Below are 14,497 nucleotides of genomic sequence, written 5' to 3' on the forward strand. Positions count from 1 at the left end.
ATCAGGATATGAATAGTAATTAGAAAATATTCTTTCCTATAACTCTACAACAAACCATATCAGCAGGTTACCATTTTTAGGTTATCTCAAAGTTTTGGAACCTACAATATTTTATCATTTCTAAGATGCCATCAATGAGAAGACACATCCCAATTTCAGATATGTCTTAATGAAAAATATGTATCTCAGAGTTTATGAAATATGGCACATCTCTGTACCCTGGCCTGATTTTTATCAAAAGAATTATTCTTAGAAGTAGAATTTCTGGGCCTGAGAGTGTGAACATTTTTAATTCTTAGATACACATCATGAGCTGTATTCTCATTTCTCTTCTGACCCTACACATTTGCCATGTGTGGGCATTATAATTCTTATTCATATTTGTTTATCTGACAGGTCAAAACTGGTACCTTATTTTAGTTTTAAGGATTTGAGGATCGTGAATTCAAATATATTGAGATATGCTTATTGGCCCTTTATATTATGTTCATTCTGACTGCAGATTTTTTTTTCCTCCAAGGTATTTTTATTTTTAATAAACCTTAAGCTCATTTTTTGTCTCTCCTCTAGGAAAGCATTCAAGGAAGAAAGGTTTATTTTTAGGATCATGTATGCAATGCCTCAATCTAGAAAACTGGAATTTGGATCCTTATTAGACAACAAGTATCACCTAACTTGTGGTCCTCTGATGACAACTGACTCCTCTGTGTGCGTCTTTATATCCTTGCAGCTTCAGCTATCTGCGAGGAGGAGCCTGGCTCGTGCATAGTAGAAATGGTCATCATTTGGATCATGTCATTAAGAAATCCACTACTAGTGTTACTTTATTTCAATCCTATCTAATAAAACTTTAATATCTCTTATTCTTACTGAATTAGGATACAACACTTGGTCTTTCCCTGTTCAAAACCAAGAAGAGTGGGGAATAAAACCCCAAAACCACATAAAAACAATTAATGCAAAGGATTAACGGACCAAAAAAGCCCAGTCTCCATGAGCCTGAGACCAGAAGAATGAGATGGCACTGGACAATCACTGAAGACTTGCTTTAAAAGTGATCGCAACAGGAGGTCCTGGATAGAGTGGGAAGAAAATGGCGGGCGGGGGAGTGGGGGTGGGCTCGAAGTTATCAATAGACCATGCTTACTGCTCTGATAGAGACAGGTGGTGGAACCCTGTGACTGGCCTGTAGGCACCTTCAAACCTAGAATAGAGTTTATGTCCATGATGACAGAAAGGTCCATAAGTTGACCACCGCTAGGAAGATAGATACCTGCTTAGTAGGAATCAGTCATAAGAGATTGGAAGGGTAGCATTTGCCCTGTGAGAAAGCTCAGAGGAGAGGAAGAGACAGGAAAGACGGAAGGAGGCAGATGGTAAGCACAGGGAAGCAGTGGGAAGCATGCTGCTACCCTGTGCAGAGTGCAAATCATTTGACAAAACAAAATGTAAGTGAGGGGTTGAGTGGAAATCCAATTTGCTCTTAAAACGTTCACCCAAATCACAATTTTAAAAGGTAATACAACTTTCACAGAAGGTTGCATAAAAGTTAAAATGGGGAAATAACTCAAATAGGAAATTGTTTGCCTACATTGTGGCAAATTGAATTGTTGAAATAATGTGCTGGCACTGACAGTGCCATTAAATAGAATTGAATGACATAAAAATGTCTTCTAAGCTGTGAACTCAATTTTATGATCACATTTTTAATTTCCCTGTAGTTTATCATGCTGAAGCCCTTGGCTAGTATTTTGAAATCATTTCCTTAATTAACTAATAAAAGGTTCATTTTTATTAAACACCTAATTAATAAGTAAAACAAGAATAAAGGTCCATTTTTCTAGTATGCTCGATTCTTCTGTAATCATCTTTTGTTTTGCCGATCAGTTTTGCAAACCACCCACACCGTATAATTTAATTACCAATTGCAAAGCCATTTTCGTAGTCATAGTTATATTCTAGGCAATATTTCTTGGTCAGGTCCTCCATCCTGCAGTCAATGTCATCAGCATCACTACAAAATGATGGGGTCTGTGAACAAACGTGAACAGGAGAAATGTAAGCCACGTCTCTGTGCATCCCATAAGCCCTTTGCTCCCCCCCAGCCTTCACACAGGGTCCCAGCACTCTTCACACTCTTGGAAATTTTCTCCCCACCCCTCCCATCTCTATATCACCAGTGCCGACAATAGAACATAGACACTAAGTCTTTGGTGAATGAATGAATATGGGTTTAAAACCATAGTCTGATCCACTCGACCTACAGTAGCAAATGTAACTATGTTGGTTGTGATATAGGCACACTGAGTCAAGCACGCACACTAATCATTTTCAAATAATTTGAAATGTGGACTCCATTTACCTGTTAAGAGAGAGTTTAGTCACTTCAGAGTTGAATCTGTACAAGTCAGCAATTCATGTATTGTGGCTCATAGCTGGCCAATAGGCATATAATTTCATTTTCTCAATAGGGTTTTAAATTCTGTACCATTGACTAAGCTAATGACATTATGAATGCATAGTGGTTATGCCTTGGGCAGATCACTGCAAGGTCAGTAGTTCTAAACCATTGGCCAACTCTGCAGGGGAAGGATGAGGCTTCCTACCCTTGTAAAGATTTGCAGGCCTGGAATCTCACAGGGGCAGTTCTACCCTGCCCTGTAGGGTTGCTATGAGTCAGCACTGACTTGATGACAGTGGAGGTGATGTCCTAGGGCAGTGATTGATAATGTTCTCTAACATAAAATGGCAATGTTGTCTCTAAGGTGAGCCAGAGACGTATATAAACTATACATGCATTTGCAATTAATTCTTTCTAGCCCTAATCTAAGAACAATTATTTCTTATGACATGGCCCTGCTTGATGCTTGTCCTCATGAGGAGATCACTGAAGATAAGGGCGCTGTAGCAAAATGTGGTGAACAAACTAGCTGGTGCCTGGTTACCAGAAAAGATATCGTCTGGGGTCTTAAAGGTTGATCTTCAAACAAACAGCCACCTAAGTGAGGCATCAACTAAATTCACATGGAAGAAGCACACCATGATATGTAATCCAAGGATTGTAAATAATATAGTCCAAAGATAAAGGAGGGAACGGCATCAGAGCTTAAATGATAAACATCTGGTTTGCAGAAGGCTATGGACGACCGTGGAAGCCCTAAGTCCATTTGCGGGTCCACACATGGATTCAGCCTCCGGTGGTGTGGGCAGCCTTGCTGTGAGAGCGAGAGCATTATGGCAGAGACAGGTTAAAATGCAATAGCATTGGATTTCCCCTTTGGCATATTTCTGCTTTCTTTTTGACTTAGGTTTTTATTTGTTTTACGTTGTTGTTACATTTGTTTTGTTTTGCTTTGTTTTCCTTTAATGTTTCTGTATGTGAAATCCAGCACAGGAAAATCTGTAGAGACAGTACCTGGATCAATGGTTCCTTGGGGGTGTGGCAGGGTAGGCTGGGGGGAAATGGGGAGATAATAATGATGGGTCTAAGGATGAAGAAGAGGTTCTAAAATGGACTGTGGTGATGGTTTCACAACCTTCTTGATGTGACTGAACTATTGAATTGTATGATATGTGAATTATAAGCCAATAAAACTTTGGGGGAAAAAGAAATCATTTATAGTCTCTTTGGAGTGGAGCATAATTAGTATGAGATGTATTACTACCCTTTTTTGGTAGGCATATAGTGACAGTTACCTAATGGGTATAATAGTTTTGTTAGTTTGCCAGCAATTCTCTCTCTCTCTCTCTCTCTCTCTCTGTGTGTGTGTGTGTTTGGAAATTGAGTAGATTTAAATGTTATTTTAATAAACATGTGTTTATTAAATGAATGTGTTAATATTTTAATGTGTTGACAGCAGGGCTTGCCTCAGAGCAACCCCATGATAATGGGTTTATTAGTAAACAAATAAAGTGCGATCCACTTTGTTAGGGATATAAATATGAGTATAACAAGATGTTCGGTACAGTTAAATATATTGTCCCACTTTCCCTTAAGCCCTGACATGTTCCTGAACCAAAATATAGGAGATAAAAAAATCATACAACTAATTCAGTATTGTACACCGAAAGCAGTCTGGAGTGTTTGACATTTTGTAATATTTTAAATAATAGAGCAGGCGTCCTCAAGCAACATGGACCATAATCTTCCCTGCCTTTCTGCCTCAGTGTGTTTTAAAACAATCCGTGACATTTTAGTATTGATTTACTCATGATTCATTCCAGACATGTTTAGACCACATGAAAAAGAGGGAACTAATCCAGGCCAGGAATTTCGCTTGCAAGTGATCAGGAGACTACGAAAAGCTTGACACTGTTTTTCCAAATATGACAGAAAATAGATCTTACTGACATACCATCTTCCCCAGGGTGGTCTCAAAAGCGTCAGAAAACTTCTGCAGCAGATCCGTGTCGTCACAGCGAGTAGCTTTGTAGAGCATCTCAAAGGACTTGAATCCATGATTTGCAAAACGTTTTACTGGAAAACGTTGGACAAAGAAGCTTCAGTTGGTTAGTGCCTTTGAGACAAGATTTAGCTTTCTCTGGAAGAATGGACACCTCGTATTTTAATGCTGACACAATTGATGCTATTGTACTACAGATCTGTGGTGACGGCTAAGACGGTTTCCTAGGTACTCCTTGAGTGTAACAGCCAGACAGCTGCAGTGCTTAGTTACTGCATGAGAGGAGTTGTTTTGTGGAACACTATTTTTTCCCTTCCCAAAAGAGAAAGTGGGCATTTAACATAATGAGCGATATAAATGTTTTCATAAAAGGTTGGTAAATTTTATAAAACTCGTCCTGAATCAAAAATATGACATTTTTTGTGTAATCTTTGTTGACTTTAAGGTACCACTGGGTTGGTTTCAAATCCACCCACTCATATCCACCATCCTCACAATCATGGTTAAGTTTGAGTTTACTGCTACAGCCACTGTGTCACTCCACGATACTCTCATTTACCAAGCATGATCTCCTTCTCCGGCGACTGGTCCCCTCTGATAACATTTCCAGAATAAATGGGACAAAGTCTTGCCATTCTTGGTCCTACAGAACATTTGGTACTGAAAGATTTCTAAATATTAGGGGTAACCATCTTCCTTGAATATGTGGTTCTACATAAGCAGGTTTCCATGCACAGGCATGAATGATGAGACACAGCAAGAAGTCCAAAAGCAGTCAGAAATAATGTCTCTATATAAGTAATATAGCTATCAAAATCATAACCAAAAGGTGAGTAATATTTATGGTCTTTGTTTCCCTAAGTTCAAAATCATTAGATCAAGTGAGTTGCCTTTCTTTATTTTCCCAGAGAGACTGACATTTGAATTCCATTCACCTTTGTGCATTGAAGATTTGCTTCAGAGAATGTTTACATTAGACAATGGAGTTATGTTTTAAAATAAAAATACATATTTAAGAGTATAGACTAATTCAATTGGTATCTAAATCAATTCTAAAGAGAATGACTGGTGTTCCATTCCATATGAGTTCCATTCCATATGAGTATAAATTGACATTTATCATTACAAAAATATCAAAATATGAAGTGCTTGTTTCTCTACATATCCTCCATCTAGTTCTGTTCACTTCTAACAGGAGAGTGGTTCATTTCTCTAACGCTTTCCTGGGCTAAGCCATGGTATCTTCAATGACCTCATATGGCGGTGAAAGCAAGGCATTGAATAAGGGAGGCCAAAGAAGAATCAATGCCTTTGAATCGTGGTACTGACAAAGAATACTGAACGTAGCATGGGCTGGGAAGTGGACAAACTGATCCGCCTTGAGAGAAATACAGTCGGAAAGTTCCTTAGAGGGAAGAATGACAAGACTTCGTATCACGTGCTCTGGACATGTTAGGAGAGACCTGGAGGAGGAGATCATGCTCAGTAAAGTAGCAGGGCAGTGACACCGAGGAAGATCTCCAGGAAGATGGGTTCACACAGTAGCTGCAATAATGAGCTCAAACCTCAGACCCAGGGTGAGGTTGGTGAGGGCTGGAGCGTGTTTTGTCTGGCTCACCGTGAAGGGCACCTAACAACAACGCCCCAACCCTTCCTTGAAGAACCCTGGATACCAAAATGGCAATGTTGGCATCGCTAAGGGAGTCACATTGTATCTCTTGTCCATGTTTTTTCAGTTTTGGGGGAAAAACAAGTCTGAAGGGGCAAGATCAAGGCTGTAGTTTGGATGGGACAAGGCTCCCCATGAAATTCTCATAGGAAATCCCTGTTACCCTTCAAGGATAAGCAAGTACATTGTCATGACGGGAAAATCCTGGGCACAATTTTCCTGGCCATATTTATCACCAATGCAGGTTCCAATTTCCTTAAAACATCTCATAATAAACCCCTCTGATCGTCCTATGTCCTTCCAGAAAATCTACCAATGCTACTTTTTTGGAATTCCAATAAACAATTGCCAGAATGTCTGAACCTTGCATTTCACTAACTCTGCAGATCCCCTGGGAAGTCACTGTGTTTATTGGACTTTTTTTTTGGTTGAAGACACTCTAAGGAAATCACGACAAGGGTGTTACTGGGAGAACTTGTCCACCCACCGATTGCAAAGGCGTCTTAAACACACGCTACTGGGAATAAACCAGTGGATAAAACACTGAAATTCAGTAGCACTACTTTTTGATTTCCCCTGGTATGCCGTTCTTGTTTTAAATATGAGTCCTTCGGCACACTCAGACTATAAGTTCCACTTGACAAGTCAAGAATGATACACCACCCAATCTCTTCAGCTACTTCTAGTGAACACCAGTGGATGAGCTGGGATGGCTGCTCCTTCAAGTGAATCCTGCTCTACAGAAATGCAATATATCAGAGAGCAAGCCTTTGGTAGGCTAGTATTTTAAATCAAGGGATGAGCATTACTCTTATCCACAAACATCTATAATAATTCCAAGCGCCATTTTTATCCATCAAACTTGATCCCAATCATAAGGGAACTTTCCTCTTGAATGCTTTAAGAATGCACTCACTCACTCACTCACTCACTCACTCACTCACATACAGTAAATGCTCTCAGAATTTAACATTTAAACTTACTAGCACAGTCTGGCCATTCAGTAGAAAGCGGAGGATTCCAGATGCCATCTTCATAAGCACAATGATACCTCTCAGTAGAGCCCTCTGTGAAATCGTAACCCTCCAAACAACTCAGTGTACAGTTAACCCCGGCACTCTCTCGAGTACATTCCAAATCTCCATTTACAGGTGTAAATGGAACTTCACAGGGAGAACCTATGCAAAAAATATATTTATTATTAATATGTACTATTATTAGAGTTTGTGTTAGTCTGGGTACTTTAGAGAAACAAATCCACAGAAACGCATGTATAAGAGAGAGTTTTATATAAAGGTTAACCGTGCATCAAGAAAACATCCCTACCCAGTGCTTCCCAAGCCCACAAATCCAACATTAGCCCATATGTCAGACACCAATCCACAAAGTCCTCTTCCATCTCATAATACAGATGCAAAGATGCCGACTGCAGGAGCAAGGCCTAGTGAATGTGTAAACATCTCAGCGCTGACAGGGGTCTCCAAAGGGCACCTCCAGCACCCAGGGCTGCATGGGGGTAGGTCCATGCGGTTTCTCCTCAGGGATGTCTTGCAGGAAGTGAGCCTTAACAGCTGAAGCAGGGAACTGGCTAAGGCAGCTGCACCCTGGTCCAACCATCACAAAGCAAGAGACCCAAGAACTAGGAAGTCGAGGCTCACCGAGCCATTTATCCCTCCAACCTTCGATTAACCCCACATGTGTGTATCGGCCAGCTTGGCACAATAAAGTAACTCAGAGCTCTAAGTATTAATTAAATTCTAGGAGTACACGTTGAATTTTCAAAAGGACTCTTCCTTCTTACCGTGCACTCCTCCCAGAAAGACTTTCATCACAAATATTTAGGGGGAGTTTGGCAATGTGTATAGGAGCCCAGGTAGTGCAGTGGTTGTGAGCTGGGCTGCAATCAGAAAGGTCAGCAGTTCAAAGCCATCAGCTGGTCCAAGGGAAGAAGATGAGGCTTTCTACTCTCGTAATTATAAGTTATAGTCTCAGAAACCCAGAGGAGCAGTTCTACCCTGTCCTGTTGGGTCCGTGGTGGCAATATCTGCTCTTTGATTCCTGGATAGGCATATACGAGCATCAACTAGGGGTTGTCCACGCTTCATGAAAACCTGAAAGTATTTCTCATTCCAGGTTATTATGTTTCTGCATTCTGTTCATGAAAATGGAAACTACATAACAGCATGCAGCAAGTATGCTTTTAGACTCTTTCTCTTCTGCATTCAAAATGGAATTAGGACAACACTTCCTAACACTAGGAAAATGTTAATAAATTTCATTTAAGACTACACCGAGAGAGTGTTTCTACTTATCATGCCTGCAAGTTTTTATGAATGACAATTAAAAAGCTAAGTAACATGGAGAAGCTAAGTAAAGTTAACATTTTAACTTTAACACTATTGGTTATAGAATATCTTCTTTCATCAACAGTCTTGGAAACTCCTGGAGGGTGGGTGGGGGGGGGGGTGCACAGTTCTACCCAGTCCTATAAGGTCGCTGAGTTGGCATTGATGGTGAGTTTGGTTTGGTCTGGTCTTTTATAAATAGACTGGTCAGCATCAATATCAAACATCAACTAGATTTTGAGAGCTTTGGCGGCACAATGCTTAGCGTTAGCACTCAGTTGCTAATCAGGAGGTCAGAGGTTTGAACCCACCAGCTGCTTTATTGGAAGAAGCTGTGGGAATTTGCTCATAAAGATTCTCAAACTGGGAAATAAATGTTAAGGGTAGTTCTACTCTGCCCCACAGGGTTGCTTTGAGTCAGTTTCAAGTGCACAACAAGCGAGAGGTGAATACCTTTTATGACAATGTGGATGTCACAGGTTCTGTTGTTGCCCGATGGGTCAGTGGCTGTATACTGCACTGTAGTCTCCCCATGAGGGAAAAGGTCTCCCGGGGAATGCGTTCTGGTGATGACCAATGCAGCTCCTGTGAATGGGAAAAGGGTCAGATGCTTAGAATGCCAGTCTGTCATCACTTGACTAGTCACCTTGTTTGATTTGAAATTTCATCTTATATTTATGCAAGCCAGCTAGGCATTTGCTTTATGGGCCACTAGTAGAAAACAAAGAGATTTAATACTTCTACCACCACACTGAAATAGTAAACTCAAAAACAACATAAGCATTCTTGCTAAACCAATGGTTTGCTGCCCTGGGTCAGTCTGTTTGAACTCTGAGAATTTAATTAGGAAATCTATTAATTTGCCATTTATTGTTGTTGGCTGGGTTTTAGGGAAAGTTTAAAAAGTAAGCTTCAGAGTCATGTCCTGACTGCCGTGCTGGAAGGCCCTGGGCCAATCCTGTAAGCAATTCTATCTAACATTGTATATAGGTCACAATCACGGTCCTGTTCCCAACACTGTCATCCCACCTGGGGCTGTGAGGTATAGTCCTGCCACCAATCCTGAATTTGTGACCGCCTACCATTCTCTTTCATTATTAAGAAGTTTTTTATTAAATAAAATACACGAGAGTGAGTGAAAGTATTGCTACTCAGGTGCTGGTTCACACATGCATGGGTTTTTTCCAAACAGAAATGTTTTAACATGTCTCTGCAGTCAGGGGATGGCTGCAGACAACTTCTCTCAGTCATACACCAATCTTAATCTCATTAGGCTCCCTTCCCAAACTGTTCAATCGAAACATAGCTTCCCAGGGGAAGATAAATAGGCAGCTCAAAAGGTTTTAGGTGACTGTTGGTGGGAAGTCAAAGGAGTAATCTTGATGTATTTTCTTGAAAGACTCAGGACAAGCATGGGAATTTATTACAAAGATGTTTAAAAATTAGTGAGAAAGGGGCCAGGAAAGTTGTGCCCAAGAATTTTTTCCTATCCTGACAATGCACCTGCTCATTCCTCAAGGGTTGTAAGGTTGTCCTACAACAATTTCCTTGAGAAACTTCACCTTATCCACCTGAAAGTCCCCATCTTTGCCCTTCAGCCTTCTGTTTGTTACCCAAACTCTAAGCAAACTTAAAAGGTATGCATTTTGGAAGCCCTGAGTTCATCTTCAGGGTCCCCGTGTGGGACGAAGCCTCTGGTGAAGCCCCTCTGGCGATGGCATGAACAGTTTTGCTATCAGAGTGCCTTGGAAAATAGAATCACATAGTTGTAGTTAGGTTAAAACTTCTCATCTTATCATTTGCTCTCTATTTTGAATCTAGGTTTTAAATTTGTTTGAGTTTCTTAATATTATTTTCTGCTTTCTTTTTTATTTTGTTTTTTCCGGTTTTATTTTGTTATTGCTGATAAGAGGGTTTTCTGGTTTGTTTGTTTTTTCATATGAAATCCAAGATAGGTAAATCTATAGAGACGGTAAATGTTTCTTGGGGTTTTATGAGGGGATGTTGTGAGGAAACTGGGAGCTAAAGATAATGAGTACAAGAATAAAGAAAACGTTCTAAAATTGTGGTTATATTGTATAACTTTGCTATGTTGAATTGTATGATATATGAATTCTATGTCGATAAACTGTTACCACCAGCACAGAATAACACAATTGGGGTCCCTCAAGCAAGCCCACACTTTGACATGGCACAAGTAGAAGAAAGCAGGAAATGCTTTGGGGAGTGTTAGAGAGAGGAAGAGACTGGCTTCAGAAGTGTTGACAGAAAGTAGATAAGTCAAGGGACAAGAGCTTCATGCTTCAATATTTTTATGTACTACATGTCTCTCGAATCGTGCGGCAATATTTTGACTTACATTCCTATTATAGTTGCAGCTTAGGACAACACCACTCTCTCGTGCACTCACCTGAATTGTCTGAGAACTGAGGCTCCTCCCAGGTTGCAGCACACTCCTTCCCAGAGGCCTGGATTGGGGGTGGGGATCTGCACCAGTCGATGGAAGGAGGCTCTACATCTAAAGAGCATGACACAAGGACAACATGTCTATTTGGAAGTGACAGAATTGAAGTCCTGGGCTGGTAGAAAGCCTGGTCCATAGTCAACCTGCTCTTTCCTTCCTAATGACCTGCTTCTTTGGCGCCCTTTCCTCCCAGGAAAAAAGAGGTTGTGAGCAGATTTGGGCTACCAAACATACACAGACTAGACAGTTACAACCAATCATTGACCCCAGAACCAAAGGACTGTGGTTAAGGAAGAAAAAATGCCCGGAAAGACTTCACCAGATCAACTCGAACCATATTTGGTAGCAAGAGGTTGGACAAGCCATTTCCCGGACAAGCCGAATAACCTCTCCCCAGTGCACATGCATGACCATTCATTGGAAAACTGTTACATATTCATAATCCCTTCAGTTTACTTCCTGGTGCATATGTACAAAACTACAAATACCCCTATTCAAGGAGCTTGTGCTGGCAACTCTATAATCTTGGCTTGTTCCTTGCTCAGTCAACCAAAATGAAGCTTTCCCTTTAAAATTCATGCAATTTCTGACTTTCTGAGTCATGTCAAGGGACACTTGGGTGGGTAACCTGTATTTGTTTTTCAACTTTTTTTTTTGAGAATCAGTGACAGCATTTCACCAGGATCCAGATGCATTCGCAGGAGACTTACCCATGACTCTGATATGGAACACACAGCTGGCTTCGTTGTGGGAGCGGTCAGTGGCTGTGTACGTGATGGCCACCTCTCCAATTGGGAAAAGGGAAGGAGGGGAAAAAGCTGGATGGACGTGGATTGACACCTTTTGGTGATAAACACATTGAAAGTTAAAATTCATATATCACTACATCTATTTTTAATCTATATTGTTAATACATGAATATTAAAGCATGATGAAATATTTCACAGAGTGGAAAGGATTTAAAAAACAGGCACAGCCTTTTGATATATTTCCTTTCCTACTGTTTAATTTATAATTAATAGAATTGGCTTATTAGTATACATGATATGTGTCTGAGTTGTTATATGTAATATCTTAAGGCCTTTTTCATGGTACTACCCAGTCTTTAGCATTTAAGATGAATCTTAAACCACCTCCTAAGAAACTGTGAAACAAATACATATGAATTCTTCTATGAAAATCTGGTGAAGAACATTTAATTTGGCGCCAAAGTTTACTGCTGTCAATAGCATTGGGATGGATAGTTCTGTACATGTGATTTAAAATGTGTTTATGATCTCCCTGTAATGCATTTCCATAAACAGAGTTATTGACCCCAAAGTCACTACCATTTTGTTGGTAGATAATGCACATTTTCTTTCCCGAAGCATACTACCCATTTGTATGCCTGTTGCTGGTTATTGTGAGGGCTGTCGAGTCCACCTCAACTTCCAGTGACCTTGTGCACAGCAGAACGAAACCCCGCCCGGTCCTGCGGCATCCTCATCATTGTTCTTATGTTTGAGCCTATTGTAGCAGCCACTGTGTCAGTCCCTCTGGCGGATGGCTTTCCTTTTTTTGCCTTTACTTTACAAAGCACGATATCCTTCTCCAGGGACTGCTCTCTCTTGACAACATGTCCAAAGTATGTGAGATGAAGTCTCACCGGGCTTGCCTCTAAAGCAGCACTCTGGCTCTACCTCTTCCAAGCTAGATTCATTTGTCCTTTTGGCAATCCCTGGTACATTCAACATTCTTTTCCAGAATTTGCACCACAATTCCAAGGCACCGAGTCTTCTTTACTCAATGTCCAACTTTCACATTCATGTGAGGTGACTGAAAACACCAGGTTTGGGTCAGGTGCACCTTAGTCCTCAAAGGAACATCCTTGCTTTTCAACACTCTCAAGAAGTCTTGTCTCGCTGATAAGCAAGGAGCGCTATGAGCTCTGTTGTTCTAGAAGACTGGAAGTGGTTTGTCTTCTGGATCAGGTATATGATATCGTGACAGAGGAGCCTAAAGTAAAATTTACTTTTACTTATTGTAGGTATCTTATTTTTCCTCCCTTCTTGGATAATATTTTTGTGGACTTTTTAAATGTATAAATATTTCTTTCATTTAACTAATTTTCTCTGGCAGCCCATGAGTCATTTTGAATTCCAGAGTTTCTGGGATTTCTTCAGCTTATTGAAATTTTCTTCCATTGTATCATTGAATTTTGTGTTTGCCCCCTTTAAAAAAAAATAATTGTCTGTTGGATCTTTGTGTGCATTTATCCATGGCTTTTGTTGCTATTGTTGTTGGGAGTAAATCTCATTAGGTTGGTGCTGTGGACTAAGCTGTGTCTACCCAATATAAGTATGACAATCCAGGCCCTGTGGTTAGGGTAGCATTTAAGTATGAGTTTTCTCTCTATGTGAATGAGACAGCAACAGTGCAGGGTGTATTGCAAGCCAGTCACTTCTGACTTACAAAAGGGCAGATCAAGCAAGCAAAGTGACAGAAGATGGATGCCATGTCACATGAAGATCATCAAGAAGTCAAGAAACAAAAGCTGAGAAGAGACAATGAGCTTCTCAGAGCCTGCAAAGAGCGAAAACCTTCTTCTAGAGCCAGGACCCCGATTTGTGGACTTCTAGCCTCCTAAACTGTGAGAAAATAGATTTTTGTTCTCACCTACATGTGGAATTTCTGTTACAGAAGCACTAGCTGACTAGGAGTTGTGACTATGAGGCTCAAACGGTAGACACAGTTTACATAACATTCCGTGCACACACAGAGTGTCCAAGTGAGCCCAGACAGGAGGCCGTGGTTGGAAGAAACAGAGACAGTGCTGAGAAACTCAGAAGTTATTCATCTTGTCAAAGAATAAAAGCCTGGTTTATAAGTTGGCACTGCCGTAGAGATGCCGCGTGCTGAGCAGGCCATGGAAATGAAGACATGTTTACTGTGTCCTACTTGCTAGTGGATTGGCTGTCTTTATCCAGAGACTAAAAGATTGGTAAACACAGGCTGTGTTTGGGTGCTCTTATTGCCTCTGCTGCTAATGTTGATACAGCAGGCCTGATGGGCCTTGTCCTGGAAGCTGAACGCACCACACACGTTCACCAGTTGAATGTGCTCTATACAAACTTTAGATTTCAGACCTCCCTGATGAAAAGTATGCTCAGTACAATGATCAGAACAGCTCTTTTTGTTGTAACTTCTCCAACTGAATCCCACACTTCCACAGTGCACACACATTGCATGTGTGTGTGGAACCGGTTCATGAGATCCTTCGTGCATCCTTACACACAGTTCTCGGCTATGTATGATCTACTGTGTATTAAAAGAAGTCTTACCTTCTCACCAGAGTTGTCTTTGGCTGTGGGGATTTGCCACGTCACATTAGCGGAGTCTTGATGCGCCTTAGTCTTGGTCTCTATGTCTTTAGGACAGCTGATTTGAGGAGCCTCTACATCTGACTCAGGAAATACACAAAGCAATGCATTTTCATTGAGATTTAATTCTAAGCCAATAAAGAAAGTAGGTTAAAAGTATAATTACATTAATACACTCTGACTGATATTTTACATGATCGGTCTGAGAGTGCCTTCAGGATAATTTATCTTAGCATGGCTTCTTAGGCCCCTCCTTC

General features: G+C 40.7%; 1 protein-coding gene across 2 annotated transcripts in view; it reads right to left on the reverse strand.

The window, feature by feature from the left end:
- SVEP1 (sushi, von Willebrand factor type A, EGF and pentraxin domain containing 1) overlaps positions 1–14,497 on the reverse strand; it is a 203,651-nt gene that overhangs the window by 94,422 nt on the left and 94,732 nt on the right. For both annotated transcript variants that reach the window (XM_075560297.1, XM_075560298.1), the window contains exons 8-14: positions 14,202–14,320; positions 11,592–11,721; positions 10,828–10,935; positions 8,871–9,002; positions 7,056–7,250; positions 4,356–4,477; positions 1,923–2,031 (exon numbers count right to left, since the gene is read on the reverse strand). In XM_075560297.1, the coding sequence (XP_075416412.1) occupies positions 1,923–2,031; positions 4,356–4,477; positions 7,056–7,250; positions 8,871–9,002; positions 10,828–10,935; positions 11,592–11,721; positions 14,202–14,320 (915 nt within the window). The remainder of the gene's footprint in view (positions 1–1,922; positions 2,032–4,355; positions 4,478–7,055; positions 7,251–8,870; positions 9,003–10,827; positions 10,936–11,591; positions 11,722–14,201; positions 14,321–14,497) is intronic.

The sequence above is a fragment of the Tenrec ecaudatus genome, chromosome 10 (assembly GCF_050624435.1).
Source record: "Tenrec ecaudatus isolate mTenEca1 chromosome 10, mTenEca1.hap1, whole genome shotgun sequence".
NCBI lineage: Eukaryota > Metazoa > Chordata > Mammalia > Afrosoricida > Tenrecidae > Tenrec > Tenrec ecaudatus.